Genomic DNA, 27,822 nt, shown 5'->3' with positions numbered 1-27,822 from the left:
AGGCATGAGCCACCACGCCCGGCCTTGGTTCTAATTTTTTAAGTAACAGGGAAGCAACCTAAAAAACTGGTTAATGGAGGCCGGGCGCGGTGGCTCAAGCCTGTAATCCCAGCACTTTGGGAGGCCGAGATGGGCGGATCACGAGGTCAGGAGATCGAGACCATCCTGGCTGACACGGTGAAACCCTGTCTCTACTAAAAAATACAAAAAACTAGCCAGGCGAGGTGGCGGGCGCCTGTAATCCCAGCTACTCGGGAGGCTGAGGCAGGAGAATGGCGTGAACCCGGGAGGCGGAGCTTGCAGTGAGCTGAGATCCGGCCACTGCACTCCAGCCTGGGCGGCAGAGCGAGACTCCGTCTCAAAAAAAAAAAAAAAAAAAAAAAAAAAACTGGTTAATGATATATGGTTGAGTGAATAGATAAAGATAGGCTGATAATGGTATATAATTCATAAGATACACAGCATTGTTAAATGTAAAAGGCAAAGGATAGAGTTGTTTCTTATACAGAGAGACTATCCTAGAATGGGATATACAAGAAACCACACTGACTACTTATAGGATGGGAAGAAAATGTTGCTTTCTATAATGTCATGTGCACTTTTAAATTCTTTGAATTTTCATTGTTTATTATTATAGTTCCTCAGGTTCTTATTTGCAGTTCCAAAACTCAAAAACCCTTGTAAAGATTTTTACTAAATTTGACAATAAAACATAATGTGAGTGGACATGAGGCTATTTATAATCTCTAAACTGTTCATTGTCAATGTTCAAACTTTATTTTGAACAGTTTTTTTGTTTTTGAGACAAAGTCTTGCTCTGTCCCCAGGCTGGAGTGCAGTGGCATGATCTTGGCTCACTGCAACCTCTGCCTCCCAGGTTCAAGTGATTGTCCTGCCTCAGCCTCCCAAGTGGCTGGGATTACAGGCGTGCACCACCACGTCTAGCTGATTTGTATTTTTAGTAGAGACGGTTTGACCATGTTGGCCAGGCTGGTCTTGAACTCCTAACCTCAAATGATCCACCCAACCCAGCCTCCCAAAGTGCTGGAATTCCAGGCATGAACCACCATGCCTGGCCATATTTGAACAGCTTATACATAGATTTGTAGAAATTAGTATAAATATTGGGTATGTTATTAAATACTGATACTGTTTGCCTTCCCTTTGCTAGGAAGAAAAACCTGATAGTAAGAAGGTGGAGGAAGACTTAAAGGCAGACGAACCATCAAGTGAGGAAAGTGATCTAGGTGAGGAGATGGTAGTTGGTTTGTATTTGAAAACTTATGATGTGATCCTTTGTTGATTTTTATTAAGGTGACTTAAATCAGCACTGTGTAATAGAAATATAATGGCACATATGAAACTTAGAATGTTCTAATAGTCACATTTTAGAAAGTAAAAGGAAACATGAAATAAATTCAGATATTAATGTCATATTGGTTGAAATATTGACATGTGTAATGAATATTTTTTTTGGCAAGGGGGCTGTTTCTTTTTTTTTTGAGACGGAGTCTTGCTCTTGTCACCCAGGCTGGTGTGCAATGGCACAATCTCGGCTCACTGCAACCTCCGCCTCCCGGGTTTAAGCAGTTCTGCTTCAGCCTCCCGAGTAACTGGGATTACAGGCACGTGCTACCATGCCCGGCTAATGTTTGTAATTTTAGTAAAGACAGGCTTTCACCATGTGTGCCAGGGTGGCCTTGAACTCCTTGTGATCCACCCACCTCGGCCTCCCACAGTGCTGGGATTGCAGGTGTGAGCCACTGTGCCTGGCCTCAATATATTGTTAATAAATTATTTTCCTTTTTTTAATAACATTCAAACTCCAAAGGGTATTGTACACAAGTGGTATTCCCTCAATTCAGATTTTACATTTTCACTGATAATAAATCAGACTTCGTAATGTTTGTATTAGAAAAAGTTGGGTTACATATTAAAGTTGTTCTAAGCATACTTTAAAAGTTATCTTTTTTTTTTTTTTTTTTTTTTTTTCTGTTTTTGAGATGGAGTCTCACTGCGTCGCCAAGGCTGGAGTGCAGTGGCATGATCTCAGGTCACTGCAGCCTCCACCTCCCAGGTTCAATCAATTCTCATGCCTCAGCCGCCCTAATAGCTGGGACTACAGGCGTTTGCCACCAGGCACGGCTGATTTTTTTTTTTTTTTTTTTTTTTTGTAGAGACGGTTTTGCCATGTCTGTCAGGCTGGTCTTGAATTCCTGATCTCAGGTGATCCACCTGCCTTGGCTTCCCAAAGTGTTGGGATTACAGATGTGAGCCACCACGCCCAGCCAAAAGTTTTCCCGTAACTGAATTGAGTACCAAAAAATAGTATTCGTTTAGTACTTACAACCATGTTGATAAAACTGGTTCATATTTAGAGGAATTGTTATCTGTGCTATGAGTTTGGTTGGTTTTTTGCCACAAGTTGACAAAATTTCTTCATGAGTTTGAAAGTCCTTTGGGGTATAAGTATTCCCCAGTTTATCAATTGAGAAATCTCTTATATCACAGAACCTAAAGAAAAGTACTTGAAATGTTTCAAACTTTGAATCTTTTTTTTTTTTTTTTTTTGGAGACTTGAGTCTTGGTCTGCCACCCAGGCTGGAGTGTGGTGGCATAATTTCGGCTCACTGCAACCCCTCCTTCCTGGGTTCAAGCGATTCTCCTGCCTCAGCCTTCCGAGTAGCTGGGACTATAGGTGTGTGCCACCATGTCTGGCTAATTTTTTTGTGTTTTCAGGAGAGACAGGGTTTCACCATGTTGGGCAGGCTGGTCTCAAACTCCTGACCTCAGATGATCTGCCCACCTTGGCCTCCCAGAGTTCTGGGATTACAGGCGTGAGCCACCACACCTGGCCTGAATCAAATGATCTTTGATATCATTAGAGGTCTTATATTGTATTGGCAGTTGTTCGAATGCTAAATTGAAGATGTTTTACTTTTTATAAAATGCCTTTTTAGTCTTACTTTCTAGCAGTTTCTAAAACTACAATAAAGTTTTTAACCAAATCTCCACCCAAAAGTGTTTTCCTTTTTGTGTACAAATCAAACTTTGACCGTTAGACAAGCTTAGTTCCTGTTAAAAATTGATTAAATTTTTTTACCCTGTTAAAGTGCATAAACTTTCAGCTATAATCTGAATGAATTCCAGAGATCCAGTATACAGCATGACTATAATACTGTATACTTGAAATTTGTTAGGAGACTAGATCTTCAGTGTTCTAACCAAAAATAAATAAATATGTGAGATGCATAGGTTATTAATATGATGGGGTGAGAATCATTTCATTATGTGGGGGTGCAGTAAAGTGAAACACAATAAAATGAGGTATGCCTGAGGCCAGGCGGTAGCTCACACCTGTAATCCCAGCACTTTGGGAGGCTGAGGCGGGTGGACCACCTGAGGTTGGGAGTTCGAGACCAGCCTGACCAACATGGAGAAACCCCGTCTCTACTAAAAATAAAAAAATTAGCCAGGCCTGGTGGCACACATCTGTAACTAAATATATTTTTAAATCTAGCCTTGGTACTTGATGCTGCATTAGCAGTAAGCCTTTATTTTAAAATTAAAATTTGTCCATGCTATTTTTTTTTTTTTTTTTTTTTGAGAGGAGTCTCGCTCTGTCACCCAGGCTGGAGTACAGTGGCCGGATCTCAGCTCACTGGAAGCGCCGCCTCCCGGGTTTACGCCATTCTCCTGCCTCAGCCTCCCGAGTAGCTGGGACTACAAGCGCCCGCCACCACGCCCGGCTAATTTTTTGTATTTTTAGTAAAGACGGGGTTTCACCGTGTTAGCCCGGATGGTCTTGATCTCCTGACTTCGTGATCCGCCCGTCTCGGCCTCCCAAAGTGCTGGGATTACAGGCTTGAGCCATCGCGCCTGGCTTTTTTTTTTTTTTTTGAGACGGAGTCTCGCTCTGTTGCCCAGGCTGGAGTGCAGTGGCCGGATCTCAGCTCACTGCAAGCTCTGCCTCCCGGGTTTACACCATTCTCCTGCCTCAGCCTCCTGAGTAGCTGGGACTACAGGCGCCCGCCACCTTGCGCGGCTAGTTTTTTTTGTATTTTTTTTAGTAGAGACGGGGTTTCACCATGTTAGCCAGGATGGTCTCGATCGCCTGACCTCGTGATCCGCCCATCTCGGCCTCCCAAAGTGCTGGGATTACAGGCTTGAGCCACCGCGCCTGGCCTGCTACTTTTAAAAATGAAAGTAATTAGGGACCAGCTACAGTGGCTCATGCCTGGAATCCTAGTGCTTTGGGAGGCTGAGGTGGGAGCATTTCTTGGACAACATAGTAAGATCCTGTGCCCCCCAAAATATTTTAATTTTAAAAAGGAAAGTAATGAAGATAATTATATTAAAATATTTTGATTTACATTAAAGTATCACTGTAGCTTGTGTTACCTACATAAAGTGTTTTTGAAAAACGTATAGTACATCAGTGTGTAGAAGAAAATTATTTGAACTAAATCAGTTTGTTGATAATGACTAAATCGATGGTGTATTTATATACAAAGACTAAATGAGTGGTGTATTTATGTGTAATACTAGAAACTGCACGTGCCAACAACCCCCCTACAACCTGATGATAAATATCTTACATGATGTGAGAGTTAACGTACTTGTAGTCTTACCAAAGCAATGAAATGTTTAATGGGAACATATTTTAAAATGCATCAATATTTAAATCAAAATTAATTAAAACGAAATATTCAATTAATTGTACTAGACATAGTACATCAGTTTTTAATAATCTTGGGAGTGGCTACTATATTGCACAGTGCAGGTATTATTGTCATTTTCTCAACTTTGGCAGAAATTGATAAAGAAGGTGTGATTGAACCAGACACTGATTCTCCTCAAGAAATGGGAGATGAAAATGCAGAGGTAAGTTCGGTGACTTGATTTCCTGCTTTCCTGCTTATTCTAAGAAACATGAAAGGTCCTCTTGTTGCAATTATTTTACGACACGATTCTTCCAGGAAAAGTGCGTAGTAAATCTTTCTCTGACTTCAGGCATTTAGGCAAGCATTGTATTTTACTACTTAAAATACTTGTGAAAATAAATACTGTTACTTTCTGTTTTATCTGTTTTTTTGTTTTTTGGTTTTTTTTGTTTTTGAGACGGAGTCTCGCTCTGCCGCCCAGGCTGGAGTGCAGTGGCCGGATCTCAGCTCACTGCAGGCTTCGCCTCCCGGGTTCACGCAATTCTCCTGCCTCAGCCTCCCCAGTAGCTGGGACTACAGGCGCCCGCCACCTCGCCCGGCTAGTTTTTTTTTTTTGTATTTTTTTAGTAGACACGGGGTTTCACCGTGTCAGCCAGGATAGTCTCGATCTCCTGACCTCGTGATCCGCCCGCCTCGGCCTCCCAAAGTTATCTGTTTTTTAAGTTTGCGTCTGGTGTGACTGCTTGTTTGCACTGTAACGCAGAATTCACTTAAAATACATGTCTACTAGAATTCACTTAAAATACACGTTTACTAGTGGAGTTGCTCTTAATGGAATATCTAATGCCAAATTGTATTCCAAAATGGTTTTGTCATAACGGGCCCTCAAGGGAGTAAAAATTGGTTCTTGGGAGGAGGGCTTGAAAAAAATTCTACGTATTATAATGGTTAGTGGTCCTCCAAAGACTCATAGAATATTAATATGTAGTGTATCTGTGGTATTAGAATTGGCGATGTGGAAATGAGGAAAAGATGTCTAAAAAGGCTCCTTGGTGTCTGATAAAACAGTTGAGAAACTCTAATATAGTAATAGCAGTTTTAAAAGATTGGTTTTTATCTTCAAAGCTTGATATTATCGAATTTCATCTTTGCCAGTATTGTGGGAAATGGTATCTTTTTTTGGCTTTTAGTTTGCATTTTCCTGGCCAGACACGGTGGCTCACACCTGTAATCCCAGCACTTTGAGAGACTGAGCTGGGTGGGTATCTGAGGTTAGGAGTTTGAGACCAGCCTGGCCAACATGGTGAAGCCCTGTCTCTACTAATAATACAAAAATTAGCCGGGCGTGGTGGTGCACGCCTGTAATCCCAGCTACTCGGGAGGCTGAGGCAGGAGAATCACTTGAACCCAGGAGGCAAAGATTGCAGTGAGCTGAGATCGCACCCCTCCACTCCAGCCTGGGTGACAGAGCAAAACTCTGTATTTAAAAAAAAAAAGAAAAAAATTGCGTTTTCCTGATTCGTACTGAGGCCAAGCATATTTAAATGTTTATTGGCCATTCACCGGCATTTGCGAAGTCCTGTTTAAACTCTTTTTCCTCTTTTTGCTGAATCTTTTTCTTACTACTTTGTATTTTGTTTCAATATTCTGGATGCTAATAATTTGTTGCTGGTGCTGCATATATTTTCTACTGGTTTGTGACTCATCTTTGCTCATCTTCATGTTGTTTCAAAAATAGCATCTTTTAATGCAGATATTTTCTGCTTTATTACTTTATGGTTATAATCACTGTAGTGCATTGTTTTTTCTTTTCTGAACACTTTATACACTTACCTTTCACCTTTAGTCTGCCGGTCCCGCCAGTACTGAAATACACCGTTTCCGAATATTGTGGGTCTGTCTGAGGACTCTGTTGTTCTGCTTGTCTGTTTTTTTTCTGTTCACTAATGCCACATCGTTTGATACTGTCTTGTTATTTTGTAGAACAAGGACCCCCAAAACTTTTTAGTCTTTCAGCTGTTCTTTTTGTTTTTCCAAGTAAATTTTAGAAATAGGTTGGTCAAGTCTCCCCCGTCCCATTGTTTTTTTTCTCCTTTGTTAGAATTGTCTTAAATCTAAATCAAGTTCAGGAAAAGATATATCTCCTCACCATTGAGATAAAGTATCCATAAATAATGTTATCTGCCTAATTTTTAGGTGTTTTTAAAATGTTTTAATAACTTACTAACATGTTCCCTGTAAGTCTTGTGCTTTTTTTTTTTTTTTTTTTTTTTTGAGACAGGGTCTCACTCTTCCATCCAGGCTGGAGTGTAGTGGTACAATCATAGCTCACTGCACCCTTGACCCCCTGGGCTCAAGTGATCCTCCTGCCTCAGCCTCCTGACCAGCTGGGACTATAGTCATGCACCACCATGCCCAGCTAGTTTTTTATTTTTTTATTTTTTTGAGACGGAGTCCTGCTCTGTCGCCCAGGCTGGAGTGCAGTGGCCAGATCTCAGCTCACTGCAAGCTCCGCCTCCCGGGTTCACGCCCGTTCTCCTGCCTCAGCCTCCCGAGTAGCTGGGACTACAGGCGCCCGCCACCTCGCCCGGCTAGTTTTTTGTATTTTTTAGTAGAGACGGGGTTTCACCGTGTTAGCCAGGATGGTCTCGATCTCCTGACCTCGTGATCCGCCCGTCTCAGCCTCCCAAAGTGCTGGGATTACAGGCTTGAGCCACCGCGCCCGGCCTAGTTTTTTATTTTTATTTTTAAAATTTTTAGTAGAGACAAAGTCTCAAACTCCTGGCCTTCCAAAGTGCTGGGATTACAGGTATGAGTCGCTGCACCAGACCTAAGTCTTGTGCATTTTTGTTAAGAACAAATGTAAGTACTTTCTGTCACCATTTGTCAAAGGAAACTTTAAAGGTTAAATATTACGTTTTTTGATGGTATTGCTTCTTTCATGATGTATCTAGGTTTATAATTTTTTATTTATCCTGCTTGGGATTCATTGAGCATCAAATTCTAGGGTTAACTTTCTTTAGCTCTAGAATATCTTCAGTTGTTATTTCATTCAAATATTGCCTCCTTCCTGTTTACTTTATGCTCTTAATTCTGAATCCCTGGTTATGTTAGACTTTTTCATTATTAAGTTTCATTTCTTTATCACTGTCTGCTGAAAAGCAGTCTGTACTTTCTCTGTTCCATTGATGTTTGAATTGGAGTGCTTGTGTTCTTCATTTTGGTACTTCAAATCTTTTCGAAGTCTACTTGGTTATTTAGAAGTCTTTTGCTCATTACTCATTTTCAGAATTTTATTAAACACATTAAATTCCTTGTTGAACTCTTTGCTGGTCTTACTCTGTTATTCATGGCTCTTGTTCATTAAGGTACCTTGTTTATTTTATGATGTGTGTTGTGTGTGATATTTTGAAAATGTGTTCTTTGGAACTTAACCTGTAGAAAATTTTTGAGGCCTAGTTAAGAAGGTGATGGCTTCCATCAAGTCACTGAATTGGTGCTACCAACTCAAGGCCCCCTTGAAATTCTCAGCATGGTGTTTTTTTGTTTGTTCCAGTTACTTTGGTAGTGGGATGAATTCCAGATGAAAGGCTGGCCGGTGGCTCTGAATTTTTAGGGGAAGTTCTTTTAATCTCACTACTCAACTGTCCGTTTCTGTAGGACAGGTTTATACCATTATGCTTGCCAGTGTTGGCATTTGGAGTTTCAGATTTATTTTGGAAAGTGTCTGGTTAGACCACATACATTCTTTTCCTCTGAATATAGACTTTGTATCCTATGGTCCTGCATTACCTTCAAAATAAAATTGCAGCCAGGAGTGGCGGCTCATGCTTCTAATTCCAGCACTTTCGGAGGCTGAGGCAGGCAAATGACTTGAGTCCAAGAGTTCCAGACCAGCCTGTGCAACATGACGAAAACCTGTCTCTATAAAAAAATGCAAAACATTTAGCTGGGTGCGAGCCTGTAGTTCCAGCTACATGTGAGGGGAGGCTGAGCCCAGGAGATGGAGGTTGCAGTGAGCCGTGATTGCACCACTGCACTGGAGCTTGGGTGACAGAGGTAGACCCTGTCTTTAAATAAAGAAAAAATAATTGTTATATTTAATATTTATTTTTTGTTTATTTTTTGTAGAGACGAGGTTTTGCCATGTTGCCCAGGTTGGTCTTGAATTCCTGGGCTCAAGGGATCCACCTGCCTCGGCCTCCCAAAGTGCTGAGATTACAGGCATGAGTTGTGTATTTTTTTCCTGTGGTTAAAGATCTCCTGAGCTTTCCATTTTAGGAGGATGTTTGCTGTAAGTCTTTGTTTTTTTTGTTTTTTTTTTTTGCAGGGGTAGGGTGAGACATGGTCTTGCTCTGTGTCACCCAGGCTGGAGTGCAGTGACACAATCACGACTCACTACAGCCTTGACTTCCTGAGCTCAAGTGATCCTCCTAAGTCAGCCTCCTGAGTAGCTGGGACCAGATGCATGTGCCGCCATGCCCAGCTTGGTTTTCTTTCTTTTTTTTTTTTTTGTGGAGAGATGGGATCTCCCTCTGTTGCCTAGAAGCACATGTTGTTGTTCTTAACTAATCTTTATACTGTCAGCATCTTGTACAGTGTTTGGTCTATCTATATAGTATAGGTGCTCAGTAGTTGTTTGTGGGAACAAAGGAATGAGACCTTTCTCTTCTGAGAATTCAAACCTAAAAGGAGTTAGTTATCTCTGTGAGGAGATTGGGTTTAATGTTTATGGATAGCTGGGAAGGAGGTGGTATGCTTTGGTTGGGCGGGAAGGTTAAGCAAAGGTTGTATCTCGGGCAGAGTGTAGGAGTAAAATTTGTTTTGTATAAAAGGTTAAAACTCATATGTAGTTTCTCACTAATGAGTTATCATAATTGTCTCTCTGTTCTCTGGAGACTAGAGAAGAATGAATGAAAATGGGTATTGTGACTGCACCTCATCCCTAAGAAAGTACAAATTGCTTCCTTCTCTCTCTCTCTACCAATTCTAAGAGGACTTTTATTTTCTTCCTAGATAACAGAGGAGATGATGGATCAGGCAAATGATAAAAAAGTGGCTGCTATTGAAGCTCTTAATGATGGTGAGTAATCTTTTTGCTACATTTCTGTGGTAGTCAGAATATTTATTGCAGTAACTTAAATCGTGGTAAAGTAGAAGAGAAGTTACATGTACCTGTCCTGTACTAGAGAAGATAGTGTCCTATTATCCAGTCACTCCTTCCTCATTGATAAAGAGGCTGAAATCACTCAGTATGTATTACCTTCTCTCTGCAAGGACAGATTCTGATTTGATTCAGTGCCTCTGATTTCCTGACCCTATCATGGTGTTTTTCTACTGAGAAGAGACTTTAAAGGGGTGAAAGGCTTTAAAGAAAAAAAAAATAGTAGTATTAGAACAGTGACCCTTAACTTTTTACATGCTAATACCCTTGACAGATGATGATGTTCATAGGCATAACAATCTTATTCCTAGTCAGAGCATGTTAGATTCTCTTCAGAAAATCCCCTCAGAGTGAGAAAGTGCTGATAGTATTCGGTTTTGTTTTTTTGTTTTTGTTTTGTTTTGTCTTTGAGACGGATTCTCGCTCTGTCACCCAGGCTGGAATGCAGTGGCGTGATAGCTCACTGCAACCTCTGCCTCCCGGGTTCAAGCAATCCTTCTGCCTCAGCCTCCCAAGTAGCTGGGATTACAAGCGTGTGCCACCATGCCCAACTAATTTTTTGTATTTTTATTAGAGATGGGGTTTCACCATGCTGGCCAGTCTGGTCTCGAACTCCTGACCTGGTGATCTGCCCGCTTTAGCCTCCCAAAGTGCTGGGATAACAGGCATGAGGCACTGTGCCTGGCCTCTTTTTTTTTTTTTTTTTTTTTTTTTTTGAGACAGAGTCTTGCTCTGTCACCCAGGCTGGAGTGCAGTGAGGCCATCTCGGCTGGGACTACAGGTGTCTGCCACCACGCCTGGCTAATTTTTTTTTTGTCTTTTTTAGTAGAGACGGAGTTAGCCAGGATGGTCTGGATCTCCTGACCTCATGATCCACCTGTCTTGGCCTCCCAAAGTGCTGAGATTACAGGCGTGAGCCACCGCGCCCGACCCTGGCCTCTTTTTTTTATATGTTTATTTTTTTAACTCTCCAAGGTAACAATAGGTTATTTTTTTCTTTTTTCTTTTTTCTTTTTTAGTTGTATTTTATTTTATTTTTATTTTTGAGACACAGTAGTGCTTTGTCACCCAGGCTGGAATGCAGTAGTGCGATCTCGGGTCTCTGCAACCTCCCCCCCGAGTCAAGCAATTCTCCTGCCTCAGCCTCCCTAGTAGCTGGGATTACAGGCGTGTGCTACCAGCTCCAGCTAATTTTTGTATTTTTAGTAGAGACGGAATTTCACCATGTTGGCCAGGCGGGTCTCGAATTCCTGACCTCGAGTGATCGGCCCGCCTCAGCCTCCCAAAGTGCTGGGATTACAGGCGCGAACCACTGTGCCCGGCCCATGGTAGTATTAAATATAATGTATAATCGGTTATAATTTGTAAGAACAAATCATGTATAAACTTGGGTACTGTGGCTGCTTGAGTAATATTTCATTCTTTTTTTTTTTTTTTTTTTTTTTTTTTATTTTTTTTTTTTTATTTTTTGAGACGGAGTCTCGCTCTGTCGCCCTGGCTGGAGTGCAGTGGCGCGATCTCGGCTCACTGCAAGCTCCGCCTCCCGGGTTCACGCCATTCTCCTGCCTCAGCCTCCCCAGTAGCTGGGACTACAGGCGCCCACAACCGCGCCCGGCTAATTTTTTGTATTTTTAGTAGAGACGGGGTTTCACCGTGGTCTCGATCTCCTGACCTTGTGATCCGCCCGCCTCGGCCTCCCAAAGTGCTGGGATTACAGGCGTGAGCCACCGCGCCCGGCATATTTCATTCTTTATAACTGTGATAGTGTGTCACAATGCCATAGTCAACTAGATACTATTATATAGTGCTCATGTGCATTTGGACTTCATTATTAGATTTAGAAGATGACTGAAGTTATTTTTAGAATGAGTTCAGTATTGATGTTCTGAGTTGGTACATATTTTAAACATTTTGTGATTTTACCAACTGATTAGCTCCTTAGAACATGTTTATACTATTTTATACTGCAGTTGCCTTAATAATTTACTTTCCTGAAAAATATTATTCCTTTATTGCTTTCTGTTTACTTTCCCTAGGTTATTCTTACTTAGAGCTGTTTTTTATTATACTACTCTTGCTTGTAACCTGTGACTAAGTTTTGCATACGTATTTAAGATCTTCATCAGAGGATTATAGACCTGCCAGACTCAGACCCCTTATTTTACTTCTCCAGCCTTGTTTTCTCCAGTCAGACTTTACTGTTCTAGAATGTTTTTTTACTTGTGCTATACTGTTTTTCTGGAAAGCTTTTCTTCACATATTTCAACCTTTAATTTATACCTATCAGTTGTTCCCAGCCATTGCTCTTCTATACCATTCCTTTTCTTCACACGAAAGTTTTGCTGATTTCCCTAGCACCTAAGTTTTAAGAGACAGAGTCTCACTCTGCCACTCAGGCTGGAGTGCAGTGGCATGGTCATGGCTCACTGCAGCCTCAAGTTTCCTAGGCTCAAGCAATCCTCCTGAGTAGCTGGGAATACAGGTGCATGCCACCATGCCTGGCTAATTATTATCTTTTTTTTTGGTAGAGATAGGGTTTCACCCTGTTGTCCAGGCTCGTCTTGAACTCCTGGCCTCAAGCAGGCCTCCCAGCTCAGCCTCCAAAAGTGCTAGGATTACAGATGTGAGGCACTGTGCCCAGCCCATTTTAAAATTTACCGTCTCGGTAATATATAACAAAAGGAAAATGAGGCTATCACCTAATCATGTTTTTGTTTTCTCGTTTTTTTCTGAACTCTCTGTTCATGTGCCTTTGTAAATTTAATCTAGTTCTGATTTTAGAATTTATGCAATTTTCTAGTATATTCTAAAGGATAAAAGATTAGTATTCTAAAGCAGGGATTGTGAATCCAAGCCCCACCAAGGGTTGGTGAAGGCAGTTTTGTTTGGAGAATGTAGTTAAAACCTGGAGTATGGAGCCAGAGTGCTATGGTTTGAATCCCAGGTCTGGCACTTAACTGTGGCTGCTTTCCCACTACAACAGCATCACTGAGTAGTTATGACAGATTGTATGGTCTGCAGAGATTAAAATAATTCTCATTTGGCCCTTTGCAGAAAACGTTTACCAACTCCTGAACTAAATGTATGGAGGAGCCATTTATTTAGTTGGGAAGATTCAGATTGGGAATAGATTTGGAAATGGGGTGGGAAATAGGAATTCAGTTTTTCAGTTTTGGCTGAGCGTGATGGTTCACACTTATAATCCCAACACTTTGAGGGGCCAGAGTGAAAGAATCTCTTGAGTCCAGGAGTCTAAGATCAGCCTGTTCAACACAGTGAGACTCCATCTCTTAAAAAAACACAAAGAATTAGTTGGATGTGGTAGCATGTTTCTGTAATCCAAGCTACTTGACAGGCTGAGATGGAGGTTCCCTTGAGGCTGGGAGGATCCTTTGAGCCCAGGAAGTTGAGGGTGCAGTGAGCTGTGATTGTGCCACTGCACTCCAACCTGGGTGACAGAGCAAGACTTTTTTTTTTTTTTTGATACGGAGTTTCGTTCTTGTTGGCCAGACTGGATGGAGTGCAATGGCGCAACCTTGGCTCACCGCAACCTCCGCCTCTCGGGTTCAAGCAGTTCTCCTGCCTCAGCCTCCCAAGTAGCTGGGATTACAGGCATGCGCCACCATGCGTGGCTAATTTTGTATTTTTAATAGAGATGGGGTTTCTCCTTGTTGGTCAGACTGGTCTCGGGATTTCTCCATGTTGGTCAGACTGGTCTTGAACCCCCCGACCTCATGTGATCCACCTGCCTCGGCCTCCCAAAGTGCTGAGGTTACAGGCGTCAGCCACTGCGCCCGGCCAAGACCCTGTCATAAAAAAATTTAGGTTTTGAACATGGTAGGTCTGAGTTGCTTATTAGACATCCATGTGTAATTACCTATAATAGATACCTGTAATAGTAATTAATAAGACTGAGCATTTTTGTGTGTTGTTTTCGTGAGTTCCTTTCAAGTCCTTTACTCATTTGCTAACTGGCTAAGTATCTTTCATAGTGAATTGTGACATTTATTTTAAAATTTCTGTGTTCGGCCTGGCACAGTGGTACTCCCAGCTACTCAGAAGGCTGAGCTGGCAGAGGGGATCACTGGAGTCCAGGAGTTCGAGAGCAGCCTAGGTGACACAGTGAGGCCCAGTCTCTAAAAAAATTTTTTAATTAGCCAGGTTTACTGGTGTGGGCCTGTATTCGCAGCTACTCAGGAGCTGAGGTGGGATGATCACTTCAGTCTATAAGCTGTGATCTTGCCACTGTACTCTAGCCTGTGTGACAGACCCTGTCTCTTTAAAAAAAAAAAATTCTATATTTGTCTTGCTTCCCCAAGATTTAGACTTTGTGCAAAGAACTGTTCTGATTCTATAGGGTGTTTTATGTGTTATATTACTTAAGGGATTAGTAAAGAAACTATGAGAATAGGACACAATGAATTATAGGTTATAGTCTTTTATGAATTCTAGTTTTCTTGAACTTTTATACCATTTCTTTGAATTCAAATAATGAGCATATTGTTGTTTTCTTTTAAAATCAGCCCTGTGAAGTTAGCAATGGGTTCCTTTTCCTAAACTTAATTTTATCTTTTTAATTTAATGGATAAAAGAAAATCAATGGAATAAAATTAATTTATCCTTTAAATTGATTTTATCTTTTTACTTTATTTTATTTTATTTTTATTATTATTATATTTTGAGATGGAGTCACGCTCTGTCGCCCAGGCTGAAGTGCAGTGGCGCAATCTCGGCTCACTGCAAGCTCCGCCTCCCAGGTTCACGCAGTTCTCCTGCCTCAGCCTCCCGAGTAGCTGGCACTACAGGCACCCACCCACACGCCCAGCTAATTTTTTGTATTTTTAAGTAGAGACAGGGTTTCACTGTGTTAGCCAGGGTGGTCTCAATTTCTGGACCTCGCTATCCGCCCACTTTGGCCTGCCGAAGTGCTGGGATTACAGGCGTGAACCACCGCGCCCAGCTACTGTTTTCTTAAACATAATCAATATGAGTCATACTAAGAATGTGCTATTCTATTGTTAGTTAGGGGCTTATGTACCCAGAAATTGCCTTACCTCATGAGTTACAGTATAGATGTGCTAAGATTTGCTTTCAAGAGCCAGTTTTTGTATAACTTAGGTGTCTTTTTTATTTTTACTTGATGAAAAGAAAAATGTAGAAGACTTAACTGGATAAGAGAGAAAAACTTTTTATTAATATTTTTATCCTCTCAATATTTCAATAACTTTTGTTTCACTTTAGGTGAACTCCAGAAAGCCATTGACTTATTCACAGATGCCATCAAGCTGAATCCTCGCTTGGCCATTTTGTATGCCAAGAGGGCCAGGTGAGAACTCTAAACAGAAAAGCATCCCCTGGCGAATAATTTCTGCACATTTGTTTAAATAGAGTTGCTTCTGCGTTGATCCCAAAAGTTTTACTGAAATGAATACTTTTTAATAACACTTATTTTTCAGTGTCTTCGTCAAATTACAGAAGCCAAATGCTGCTATCCGAGACTGTGACAGAGCCATTGAGATAAATCCTGATTCAGCTCAGCCTTACAAGTGGCGAGGGAAAGCACACAGGTAAATAATTGAATTTAATTATTTTCAGAACTCTTTACATTTAAATCTGATGTTTTAAGATGCTTTGTTTAAACAAAAATACAGAAGTTCCTAATGACTTAATTTTCAAATTAGTGTGTACTTAGTGTCAAGAAATGAGATAGCTTGTAGACAGCTGCTTAAAAGGCAAAAGAAAAAAAGGAAATTTTTTAAAAAAGGAAGTGAGAATATAGGAAGGAAGAAATAAAATAAAAATTCTTTTCATTTTTTTCATTCAAATGAAGCTACTTTTACCAGTTTTTGACTACATATGGCCAAATATAAGGTAAGGATTTTTCCTTAAAATTAATTCCAGGAAAAGAAAGAATGATCTTTTATCAGTGTCCTTACAAATTTTCTCTTACTTTCAGACTCTGTAAGTTAGCATTGAATTACCAATGTATTATAGAAGAAGGAGTATGCCAGCCTGAAACTACTTCAGTCACTGCTAGGCCACCTGAAAAATTAGGAAAAGGAGGGGGGGCATAAAGAGGGGAATTTAACCCAGATTAGTAATTATACCTTGCAGCAAAACTTACGAATATTTGTATCTTGGGGATGAAGCGTTCAGTGACTTTCACATGTTACATGGGTTGAAAGGTCTTATACCTCAAATGTGGATGGAAGTAAAGATGGATATGTTTAGGACAACTGTATTAGCTGACTCAGAGTAGCTCTAGTGGATTTTATGACGCATTAAAGATAAACATTAAAAGTTGAAATAAAATTTATTAATGCTGTGTCAGCACAGGAAAAGCGCATGCATTGCTGTTGATCCCTTTTGAAATCCCATTAGTCCAAGTATTTCTTTCCCTTCTAATACAAGACAGCGTTGGCTCATCTTGTGCTTTGCTTGTCTCAGACTGAAAATAAGCCATTTCTGTGGGAAATCATGGTTCATTATAGTGGAAACTAAGATTTGATCACTATGCGTGTTCATTGCTTCTGGTATGTACTGTCATTTCAGTGAACAGCTAGAAAAAGACATTTTAAAAATCATGAATTTAAGGAAAAAATGCTTGAAATTATGAGTTTATACTGATATTTTCTATTAAAATTTAACATTAAATGTTTTGTTTTACCTTTTAGTTTGTATTTTTGACACTTAACGTGGTAAAAATTTTTGTCCTAGTTTTACATTTACTTACTACAGTGCTATGATATACATAAAACTGTTTCAGAATTATAATACCTTAAAAACAGTATACGCCCTAAGTAAAGTTTGAAGGTTTTTTTGGAAGTTTTTGTTTTGCTTTGTCTTTTGTTTTTAGACAGAGTCTCACTCTGTCACCCAGGCTGGAGTGCAGTGGTGCGATCTTGGCTCACTGCAACTTTCGCCTCCCAGGTTCAAGTGATTCTCCTGCCTCAGCCAGCCTCCTGAGTAGCTGGGATTACTTACAGTCATGCCCCACCATGCCCAGCTAATGTTTTGTATTTTTGGTAGAAAGGGGGTTTAGCCCATTGGCCAGGATATTCTCAAACTCCTGGCCTCAAGTGATCTGCCCTCCTTTCCCTCCCAAAACATTAGGATTACAGGCATGACCCAAGGATGTTCTTATTCTTAGAATATATATCCCACTTGAAATATACAGTCAAGATAACGGTATGAAAAGTTACTTGAATTTGTTTTTTCTGTGTAGCTTATGTTAATAAAATACACAGTTTTTTGTTTTTTGTTTTGAGGAGTTTTGCTCTTTCACCCTGGCTGGAGTAAAGTGGTGCAATCTCGGCTCACTGCACCCCCTTCACCCCGCCCCGGGCTCAAGCGGTTCTCCTGCCTCAGCCTCGCTAGTAGCTGGGATTACAGGTGTGCACTACCATGTCTGGCAAATTTTTTATTTTAGAGATGGGGTTTTGCCACGTTGGCCAGGCTGGTCTTGAACTCCTGACCTCAGGTGATTCACCAGCCTCAGCCTCCCAGAGTGCTAGGATAACAGGCATGAGCCATTGCGCCTAGCCATAGCTTATTTCTGTTTTTTTTTTTTTTTTTGAGATGGAGTCTTCCTCTGTCACCCAGGATAGAGTGCAGTGGTGTGATCTTGGCTCACTGCAAGCTCCGCCTCCCGGGTTCATGCCATTCTCCTGCCTCAGCCTTCCGAGTAGCGAGGACTACAGGTGTCTGCCACCACGGCTGGCTAATTTTTTGTATTTTTAGTAGAGACAAGGTTTCACCATGTTAGCCAGGATGGTCTTGATCTCCTGACCTCGCGATCTGTCCGCCTCAGCTTCCCAAAGTGCTGGGATTACAGACATGAGCCACCGCACCCAGCCACACAGCTTATTTGTTTGTATTGAGGTTTAGGATTTGCTTTATTTCCATTTTTCTGATTTTATTTTTTGAGTATGTAAAGCATTTAAATGTTTGAAGAGTTACACCTGAGTTAAAAGGTATACCCAGAGAATTGTCAATTTCCGTTGCTGTCTCCTGTACCCCATTCTCACCTACCCCCACCAATCTGTAGTTTCTGGCTTACCTGTTCTGTGTTTTTCATAAAGCCTGTACACGTGTATTATTTTCTCTTCTGTCTTACATAGAAGGTAGCTAAAAGCTAACACATTATGTTAGTCCTGGTTTGGGTGAGTTGAAAGTTACTGCTCTATATACTTTTTAGAAAATTTTATGATACTCTGAATTAAGAAAAATTTTGTTTTTTAGCTTTTAGTAGGAGATCAGCTTTAAATAGAGGAAATTTAAATGCTTTTATAGAGTTAACTAAAGTGGGATATAGTAACTGAATTGGTTGGTGAAAGTTTATAGTTAATATTTAACTTAAGCCTGTTTTAGAACAATCTTTTTTTTTTTTTTTTAAGGAAAAAAAGATACCATGCCACATAGGTGAATATGTATAAAAGGCTCCTAAAATGAGTGTAAATCTGTTTCAGACTTCTAGGCCACTGGGAAGAAGCAGCCCATGATCTTGCCCTTGCCTGTAAATTGGATTATGATGAAGATGCTAGTGCAATGCTGAAAGAAGTTCAACCTAGGGTATGTTAAAGTAGAGAAAGGAAAGTCATTAGTTTAATACTCCATCGCTCGAGTGCTTAGCCCCTGACAGCTGTAATTCATCTGAAAAATAGGCAAAGAAACTATCGGAAGATATAATCTGTAATTGCTGAAGTTTGTGCTCAACTCTGGAGATCTCATTAGGTTTTCATGCTTTCATTTCTCATGCATTATTAGAGCAAACTCTGTTACTTTGGAAGCTTGCAGTGGAATTATAACCAGAAAATTAGAAAAGAGGGTATCAGGTTTACAACAAGGAAACAAATAGAAAATCTATAATTAGCATTACCCAAGATTGAATCTGATGTGTCCTTAGATATAGGTGTATACAGCCACTTTATAAAGCAAGAAGCCTTGTGGAAGTTAAGAAGTTTCAGGCCGGGCGCGGTGGCTCAAGCCTGTAATCCCAGCACTTTGGGAGGCCGAGACGGGCGGATCACTAGGTCAGGAGATTGAGACCATCCTGGCTAACACGGCGAAACCCCGTCTCTACTAAAAACACAAAAAATTAGCCGGGCGAGGTGGCGGCGCCTGTGGTCCCAGCTACTCGGGAGGCTGAGGCAGGAGAATGGCGGGAACCCGGGAGGCGGAGCTTGCAGTGAGCTGAGATCTGGCCACTGCACTCCAGCCTGGGTGACAGAGCGAGACTCCGTCTCAAAAAAAAAAAAAAAAAAAAAAAAAAAAAGAAGTTTCAGTCTTCCGGCCAGGCGCAGTGCCTCACGCCTGTAATCCCAACACTTTGAGAGGCCAAGGCGGGTGGATCATGAGGTCAGAAGTTCAAGACCAGCCTGGCCAACATAGTGAAACCCTGTGTCTCCTAAACACAAAAAATTAGCCGGGTGTGGTGGCACGCGCCTGTAATCCCAGCTACTTGGGAGGCTGAGGCAGGAGAATCACTTGAACCTGGGAGGTGGAAGGTTGCAGTGAGCTAAGATCAGGCCACTGCACTCCAGCCTGGGTGACAGAGCAAAGCTGTCTTAATAAAACAAAGAATTTTCAATCTTTAAAAAATAATAATATTGAATCCCAAAGGTAGAACATTCCAGCTTTTAAGGATGATTTTTCTCTGAAATTGTTGGTTAAGATAATGTGTTTACATGGTAAATCTTTCATTCTGTGGGAAGTTCAACTGTCAGGAATTTACTCTGAGATTTTAAGATAGTGGAAATTGTATTGAATTTAATTATTTACTGCCAGAGAGTTCATTTGGTTTTCTGTTTTCTTCTTAAAATAGGGCAAAGTTGTAACTTTGTCAGCAAAGTATAAACAAGCTAAAGTGACAGTTGAATATGAATCTCTTAAATTTACTTTATTCTCTGAGGAAATAACAGATCCAGAGCATTTATTTGATACTACTAACTAGTGTCTGGTACACATATTTACATTTTCCCCTCTTAATCCCTATAGCAATTTGATAAGACTAAATATTTCTTCCTCTCCTATTTTATGGATACAGAAGCTTAAATATACTGTGACATATACTTGGTGTATGTGTTCCCAGTCTTTGCCTTCCCAGGGTTGACATCCGTAATGATACTCTTTCCACTGATCTCAGCTGTCCTTCTGAAACCTAAACACTGTATCTGGTAGAAACTAGCAGGCAAGAATTGTCATGCACTTAGAAACCTATTTGTTAATCTTTGAGCTTAATTGTTTGAGATTGTAACATTTCTAACTTCAAATCCCAGGCCCCTTTACTCTGTTTTACAGTGCCTCGTGCAGTTGAGGTTGGTTTTGTTAAAGCCTGAGCTTGTGTTAGGTCTTTTTCTACAAGACAAATCTGTCATTTTTCTGAACTGCATGTTGAATTGAACATCTCTCCACAAAAAATATTTGTGTTGATGTTATTCAGCTTTTGGAGCAGGCTTATTTTGCTATGGCTCTTTTTTCTAGGCACAGAAAATTGCAGAACATCGGAGAAAGTATGAGCGAAAACGTGAAGAGCGAGAGATCAAAGAAAGAATAGAACGAGTTAAAAAGGCTCGAGAAGAGCATGAGAGAGCCCAGAGGGTAAATTTCCTATAGCAAAGCCATGAAAGGAAAATACAGCAAATTATATAGAGGTTTTAGGACACTAAAATTCTAATTGCTGGCTCTTTTATTTAATGCTGGCTACAGTTCTATAGAGTAATGATATTATGTATAAGGAGTCTCCTTTCACTGTGTCTAATTTTGGGGGCATTTTTAGTCTTAAATTCTTCAGTGAGCTTTTATTTCACCATTTTATATTCTTGTTTGTGTTTTTATAAAATCAGGAGTTTTTCCAGGTCAGGTAATTGAAACGTGGCAGTATTATTGTTTGATCTTTTGAGGATGCTTGGCCAGATTAATTCAATTTATGATTCCTCCTCTCTTCCAACAGTGGATGCGTTGCTATTTACAATTGATTCTAGCAGGGTAAGGTGGCAAGTGCCTGTAGTCCCAGCTGTTTGGGAGGCTGAGGTGGGAGGTTCACTTGAGCCCAGGAGTTTGAGACTAGCCTGGGCAACACCGTGTGATGCTGTCTCTTTAAAAAATAACAATAATTCATCTACTCATTTCTAACGTTGAATGAAGGAACATAAGGCTGTATTATATAACTCATTTCTAATTTTTTGTCCATTTAATATTAAGCATCAATACTTGATTTTAAGGTTATAGTTTATAATCTGTAAAAGTAATTTATCTCCTTGATATTTAAAAGCAATATATCTCCTTGATAATTTTATAACTACATGTGAGGGAAATTTATTTTTCGTTCATTTTCTCTTTTAAAAAGCAGCAAAAACAAATCAATAAATCTACATTTGTATTATGTAGGGAGAGTATGGAAAAGATGTACCTAGGAAACAAAAGTCATGGTAGTCTTGGTAATCTAGCCACGTCCTTCCCTGTAGGTGTTTTAAAACCAGGATGAATTTAGAGTTTTCATATTAATACTGTAAATTGTTTTCCAGGTTTGTTTCCAGAGTAGAAGTAAAACACTTGAAATTATTACAGAGAATAATGCCCACTGAGAATCCAGTTGGAAAAAATGTTGGAAGGGGGTATGGGGTATATCCTTTAGTTCAGTATTGCCATCTACTAGGTTATTTTACAATTTTTTCATGGTCTTGCATGGACAAGTTGAATGGACAGCACTTATTTCTTCTTTTATTATATAATTTATTTCCTTTTGTGTCAAAGGAGGAAGAAGCCAGACGACAGTCAGGAGCTCAGTATGGCTCTTTTCCAGGTATATTTAAAGAAAAGTTGAAATTTGTTCTATTATACAGTGATATTCTAATATAATACTCAATATTTATTATAACGTGATGTTCTAATTTTGTTCTCTTATACAGTGATATTCATGAAGAACTTAGGTAAAAGAAGTGATGGAATTATTAGGCATAAAAATGATGTTTTGAGTCCAGTGTAAAAATAGCATATTATTCTTTTTCTTTCAAATGTGATCAGAAATTGCTAGTGAGGCAAATCTTTGAATACCAGAGGACAGGACTAACACGGAGATAGAAGAGATGGAAAAGGCACGCAGAAGATTTATTGAGTACTTCCTGATTACGACAGTGTGGAATTTATATAAAGACTAGGACAAGACTTAATTTTTTGTTTTTTAAACAGCTGTCTCCAGTTGTTCAATGGTAACTAGCTTTCTCTTAAGGAAAGTTTTTAGAGGCTATTTATGCTTATATGTCACTGGTTAGAACTTAGCTGCATGATCTGAGACTAGAAAATCTAGTGCACAGCAACAGAATTCAAACCTAGAACAAATACTGAGGATGACCTGATGTTTGAAGAAAAAGCAAGAAATTAAATTTAGCTCATAGTTTACTTCCTATTTAAAATATAAATAATCTTATTGTCAGATACCTTTGTTTTAGAAAGTGACTGCTAATGTTGGGCTAGTACTAGAGATAATTTTCTGTTATGTACATTTTATTTAGATTGACAAGCCTTGGGTCAGTAATTGTGTTATGGGTAGGCACTAATTTTTCAAAGCATTGGGGTAAGTAGGGACAGCAAGAGAAGCTAGAAGTTGTTTTATGGTCCCCTTAGATTTCTTCATCTGTGGTTGTTAGTTATTAATGGCCATGTTTTAATTACTGTTGAGGCAGGTAGAAATGACTTTATCATGTGTTTCCTTCTTTAAAACGGCTTTACTTACAGTGACCCTTTGTAGAATACGTTGTTATCTTTCTCTATATTATTAATTATAATTTTAGAGTATCTCCAGTAGACATACAGGTTTGTGATATTGAAGAACAGAGTAGATTATTTGGGTTTATAATCTAACAAATTATACTGGGAGGATAAAATCCTTTTTGCTGGAGCATTATTCTCTGTAAAGAAGCACCAGGATTTCTTGTTAAAAATGCAGGTTTCCAGTTTAACTTTCAGATAATTTTTATTTTATTGGAGATGGAAATGAAAAATCAACAGATAAACAAGCCTTTAAAGTAGTCCTTAACTGAAGGAAGATCTGTGCTAGATGAGTATAATTGAAACAAAAACCTAAACTCATATGAATCAATTTTAAATTGAAACGGATAAATATTCAAGAATGGAAAGTTGAAAGATGATCAAAATGACTATAATCTAAGGAACTGTTAGATGACTCTTTGTTTTTAAGGTGAAATTAGTCTTTTTTTTTAACAGTGTTATTACTAGAAAACAGTTGCTGAGCACAGTGGCTCACACTGGTAATCCCAGCACTTTGGGAGGTTGAAGCAGGCAGATCACCTGGGGTCAGGAGTTCGAGAGTGGCCCGGCCAACGTGGTGAAACCCCGTCTCTACTAAAAATACAAAACTTAGGTGTAGTGGTGCATGCCTGTAGTCTCATCTACTTGGGAGACTGAGGCAGGAGAATTGCTTAAACCCGGGAGGCAGAGGTTGCAGTCAGCCAAGATGGCACCAGTGCACTGTAGCCTGGGTGACAGAACAGGACTCTGTCTTAAGACAAACAAAAATTAAAAACCGTTATTACTAGAAAAATGCTGATCCAGGAGGTAGCAAAGTGAGATTTATAGCCTTGTTTTTTAAGAGATAATTAGAAGCTATAACTTGTGTCTTGTGTCAGTCTGATTAGAATTTTCAGACTCTTCAGACTACTTCGTGCTTAGTGGCACCCTTATTCGTTGAACCTGTGCTTTTTGTGGATGAAGTACTGTGACAGAATATTTGGGAGTATGATTAGTGTCTCTTCATTTTTTATTACAGGTGGCTTTCCTGGGGGAATGCCTGGTAGTTTTCCCGGAGGAATGCCTGGAATGGGAGGGGCCATGCCTGGAATGGCTGGAATGCCTGGACTCAATGAAATTCTTAGTGATCCAGAGGTTCTTGCAGCCATGCAGGTAAGACTTGGAAGAACTTTGGACTTTGTATCATTAAGGCAATTATTTCATAATTCTGTGTGGAGACAAAGGTTACTCTTGTAGCTATTTTTTATTTATCACAGTTATCAAATAGCTAATTATGCAGGAGTGACATTTATGTTCTTTATGCAGAGTGAGTAAATTAAATTTTTAAAACTAGGAAATAGTAATGATTGGCAATTACATCCAGTTGTCCTTTTCTTTGTATCACAATTGTGCTTTTTTCATCATATAGTTCAAATGACATAATTCAGCTTGATTTTGATACTTCAAGCACTTGTCTAAACGCCATTTAACTATGACCAAATTATAGGTCTAAATAAGAGATGGAATTTAGGATAATAAACTTATTGACCCAGTAGGATACTTTTTAAATACTAACAAACCCTTTGTTTTCAGGATCCAGAAGTTATGGTGGCCTTCCAGGATGTGGCTCAGAACCCAGCAAATATGTCAAAATACCAGAGCAACCCAAAGGTTATGAATCTCATCAGTAAATTGTCAGCCAAATTTGGAGGTCAAGCGTAATGCCCTTCTGATAAATAAAGCCCTTGCTGAAGGAAAAGCAACCTAGATCACCTTATGGATGTCGCAATAATACAAACCAGTGTACCTCTGACCTTCTCATCAAGAGAGCTGGGGTGCTTTGAAGATAATCCCTACCCCTCTCCCCCAAATTCAGCTGAAGCATTTTACAGTGGTTTGCCATTAGGGTATTCATTCAGATAATGTTTTCCTACTAGGAATTACAAACTTTAAACACTTTTTAAATATTCAAAATATTTAAAACAAATTTAAAGGGTCTGTTAATTCTTATATTTTTCTTTACTAATCATTTTGGATTTTTTTTCTTTGAATTGGGCAGGGAAGATATGTATGGAAGATTATTGCTCTAATTTGAGTGAAATAAAAGTTACTAGTGCGAGGCAAACATAACTCATTTGAGGATAAAATTTGTGTTGGATATGTGGTTCCTGATGCATTTTGACTTGTCTTTTTAAATGCTTTATCTTTTTCTTTAAAGATGTATTTCAATAAAACTAATTGGGACCACCCGTATTTCAGTAGGACCTGGGTAGGGATTGGAAGTACTTAGCAGGGCAGCAGCAATCTTGCTGTGTTTTATATAACATGCATCCTTGGGCAGGTTGCCCTTAAATCTTACACTGTGGTGAAGGGATGATTTTTTTTGTAATGCTGCAGTAGAGTTGGAGTTCTCTTCTTGTCCAGTATATCTAATAAGTGTTTCATATTATTTCCACATAAGGGAAATAAGGGAGTACTTTTCTTTTTATATTTTTACGCTTAAAATTCTCTTTCCTAGTCAAAAATTGCCCAACTCTGTGTTTGTTTTCTGCTTGTTATGTTTTTCTCCCTTACTTTTCTTGGGCTAAAGACAGGCTTTTTCCACCAGCATCATCACTGCTATCATCATTAACAGCATAATTATACAAGCATATTTAATGCTGAGTTTAATTTAATATGTAATACATATGGTAATTGTAGGGTAATACCCACAACAACTGTAGTTTCTTACTTGGCCAAGAGAATGCTTATTTAAGTGTTAGACTTCCGTTCTGGCAAAATCTTGCCATATCAGAAGACATTGGAAAGAGGGATTCCCTTTGGTGTTTGGTCTTCTACTTAGAAAATACTTATTGCAGTTAGAGTTTATCTTGTAGTATTCATCTTTATATTCTGAAGATAATATGGTTTGAATTAAGTTGATATACACAGAGGGGAACCAATTTTTTTGATCCAATGTGAATTATAAATGAGATAATCCACAGTTATTCATTGTGGAGTTGTTGAGACTATGAAAGACTCATTGTCTTTGTATTCAGCTCTTAAATAGTGTAACCATACCCCCACCTCTGCTTGCTTTCTTTCCCTCCCCTCCGATGATAAAGAAAATGATAAATTTTCTGTTGTGCATTCAATTCTTATTTTAAATAAGACTAAGTATAGGCATTGTACCTGACATTGCTACGTTTCTACCAGTGTTTCAATTTAAAGTGCTAGTGTTTAAAAACATTTTCAAGGGATAAGACCTTCTGTATTTTGCTTATTTGAAGAATCAGTGGTAGGAGCAGTGAAGTAAATTCTATGGAGTACATTTCTAAAATCATAAATAAGTTTATTCAGGTTCTAACCCTTTGCTGTACACAAGCAGACAGAAATGCATCTGTTACATAAATGAGAAAAAGCTATTATGCTGATGGAGCATGCTGCTTAAATCCTTTAAAAACACTCACCATATAAACTTGCATTTGAGGTTGTGTGTTCTTTTTCTTAACGTGTAGAGTTCTCCTTTCTCAAAATTGCCAGTGCGTACTTGGCTTAACTGAAGAACAGTTTCTTCTGGATTCCTTATTTGATTTATTTAACCTAATTATATTCTAATATTGCAAATATTACCATAAGTGGGTAAAAGTAAAATTCCTCTTCTGAAAATGTGTCCTGTGCTTTTAGATTTTTAAATTCCATAATATACATTCTTAATTTTCAACTCAATATTCTAAACTAGAAATGTTTTCTTGTACTAATGATGCTATCAGAAGGAAGTTTTTTTCTGCTTAAAAATATAGTTATGTTTCTAGCTATGTTAAAAAATACGGTTTCAAACTGGATATTGGGCGGGTGCGGTGGCTCACGCCTGTAATACCAACACTTTGGGAGGCTGAGGCAGGCAGATCAGGAGTTTGAGACCAGCCTGGCCAACATGGCGAAATCCTGTCTCTACTAAAAAATACAAAAATTGCTGGGTGTGGTGGCTCACTCCTGTAATCCCAGCACTTTGGGAGGCCAAGGTGGGCAGATCACGAGGTCAAGAGATCAAGACCATCCTGGCCAATATGGTGAAACCCTGTCTCTACTAAAAAATACAAAAAAAACTAGCCAGGCGTGGTGGTGGGCGCCTGTAGTCCCAGCTTCTTGGGAGGCTGAGGCAGGAGAAGGGCATGAACCCAGGAAGCAGAGCTTGCAGTGAGCCGAGATTGTGCCACTGCACTCCAGCCTGGGTGGCATAGCAAGACTCTGTCTCAAAAAAAAAAAAAACCACAAAATTTAGCCAGGCATGGTGTTGGGCACCTGTAATCCCAGCTACTCGGGAGGCTGAGGCAGGAGAATCACTTGAACCTGGGAGGCGGAGGTTGCAGTGAGCTGAGATCGTAAAACACTGCCTCAAAAAACAAAAACTAGATATTAATTCCCCCACCCCCCGCCCCTGCCTTTTTGTAGCATATGTTCTATTTATGTCTCTGGTACTCAAGTTATTTACTAGGTATATTAGGCTGCAGACTATTAAGTGCTGCAAACAAGAACCCCTAAAAAACAGGTACTTTATTTTGAGTAGCTGTTCAGAGGCAGGCATTCTGCCATACATAGAAGGTAGCTTCCATTTCTAGGTCCAAAGTTGCTTGCTCTGGTGCTCATCCTCCAATTGAGGAAATAGGAGAAGGGGGGTCTGGGAAACATGCTGAGATACTGAAGCTAATATATGAAGTTAACATTTTATTACTTCTAATATCCCATTGGTCAGTTTGTGTGTTGAGGCTATGTTTAGCTGCAGCGAAAGCCAGTTTGTCATCCATAACTGTGTGGTCACGTGCTCAAGAAAAAACTTACAGTAGAAACAGGAAAGACTTGGGGTGACACCTAGCAGTCTACCATACTAGGAAATACTAGTATGATAAGATAAAGGAGAAACAATTTCAGAGATTTGCTCATGACTAAAATGAATGCACTTGAGTAGGCACAGGTAAGTAGTGTTTGTGCCAAACCCTGTTAACCGTTTGCAAGTATTGGATCAATTCTGATAATGACCATAAGGGTAGATACTGTTAGCACCACTTTACAATTTTATAGATAAGGAAACTGAAGCACTTAATAAGTAAATTGCCCAGGATAACACAGCTGATTATTTGTAAAGCTGAAATTCTTGAATACAGAGGTTTGTGGCTTCAAAGGGCTTCCTCCCAAACTCTATACTGTGCTGCCTGCGTACAAGGTTGATTCTTGCAGAATTGTTTAAGGAACTGAAAACAACTAAAA

At 39.5% G+C, this 27,822-nt stretch overlaps 1 protein-coding gene across 2 annotated transcripts in view; it reads left to right on the top strand.

Moving 5' to 3' along the window:
* Nucleotides 1–26,036, top strand: part of LOC105464393 (ST13 Hsp70 interacting protein) — a 34,781-nt gene extending 8,745 nt beyond the window's left edge. Inside the window, exons 3-12 of one of the 2 annotated variants that reach the window (XM_071080640.1) lie at nt 1,172–1,247; nt 4,814–4,884; nt 9,681–9,747; nt 15,070–15,154; nt 15,285–15,395; nt 18,297–18,399; nt 20,311–20,427; nt 21,583–21,631; nt 23,615–23,748; nt 24,169–26,036. In XM_071080640.1, coding sequence (XP_070936741.1) covers nt 1,172–1,247; nt 4,814–4,884; nt 9,681–9,747; nt 15,070–15,154; nt 15,285–15,395; nt 18,297–18,399; nt 20,311–20,427; nt 21,583–21,631; nt 23,615–23,748; nt 24,169–24,297 — 942 coding nt within the window. In that variant the 3' untranslated portion in view covers nt 24,298–26,036. Of the gene's footprint in view, nt 1–1,171; nt 1,248–4,813; nt 4,885–9,680; nt 9,748–15,069; nt 15,155–15,284; nt 15,396–18,296; nt 18,400–20,310; nt 20,428–20,779; nt 21,556–21,582; nt 21,632–23,614; nt 23,749–24,168 lie in introns of those variants that run through there. The other variant, XM_071080639.1, reaches the window with a different exon arrangement.
* The last annotated feature ends 1,786 nt before the right edge of the window (nt 26,037–27,822 follow it).

This window comes from Macaca nemestrina, chromosome 15, assembly GCF_043159975.1.
Source record: "Macaca nemestrina isolate mMacNem1 chromosome 15, mMacNem.hap1, whole genome shotgun sequence".
In the NCBI taxonomy this organism is placed as follows: domain Eukaryota; kingdom Metazoa; phylum Chordata; class Mammalia; order Primates; family Cercopithecidae; genus Macaca; species Macaca nemestrina.
This window is presented reverse-complemented; position numbering and strand designations above follow the sequence as displayed.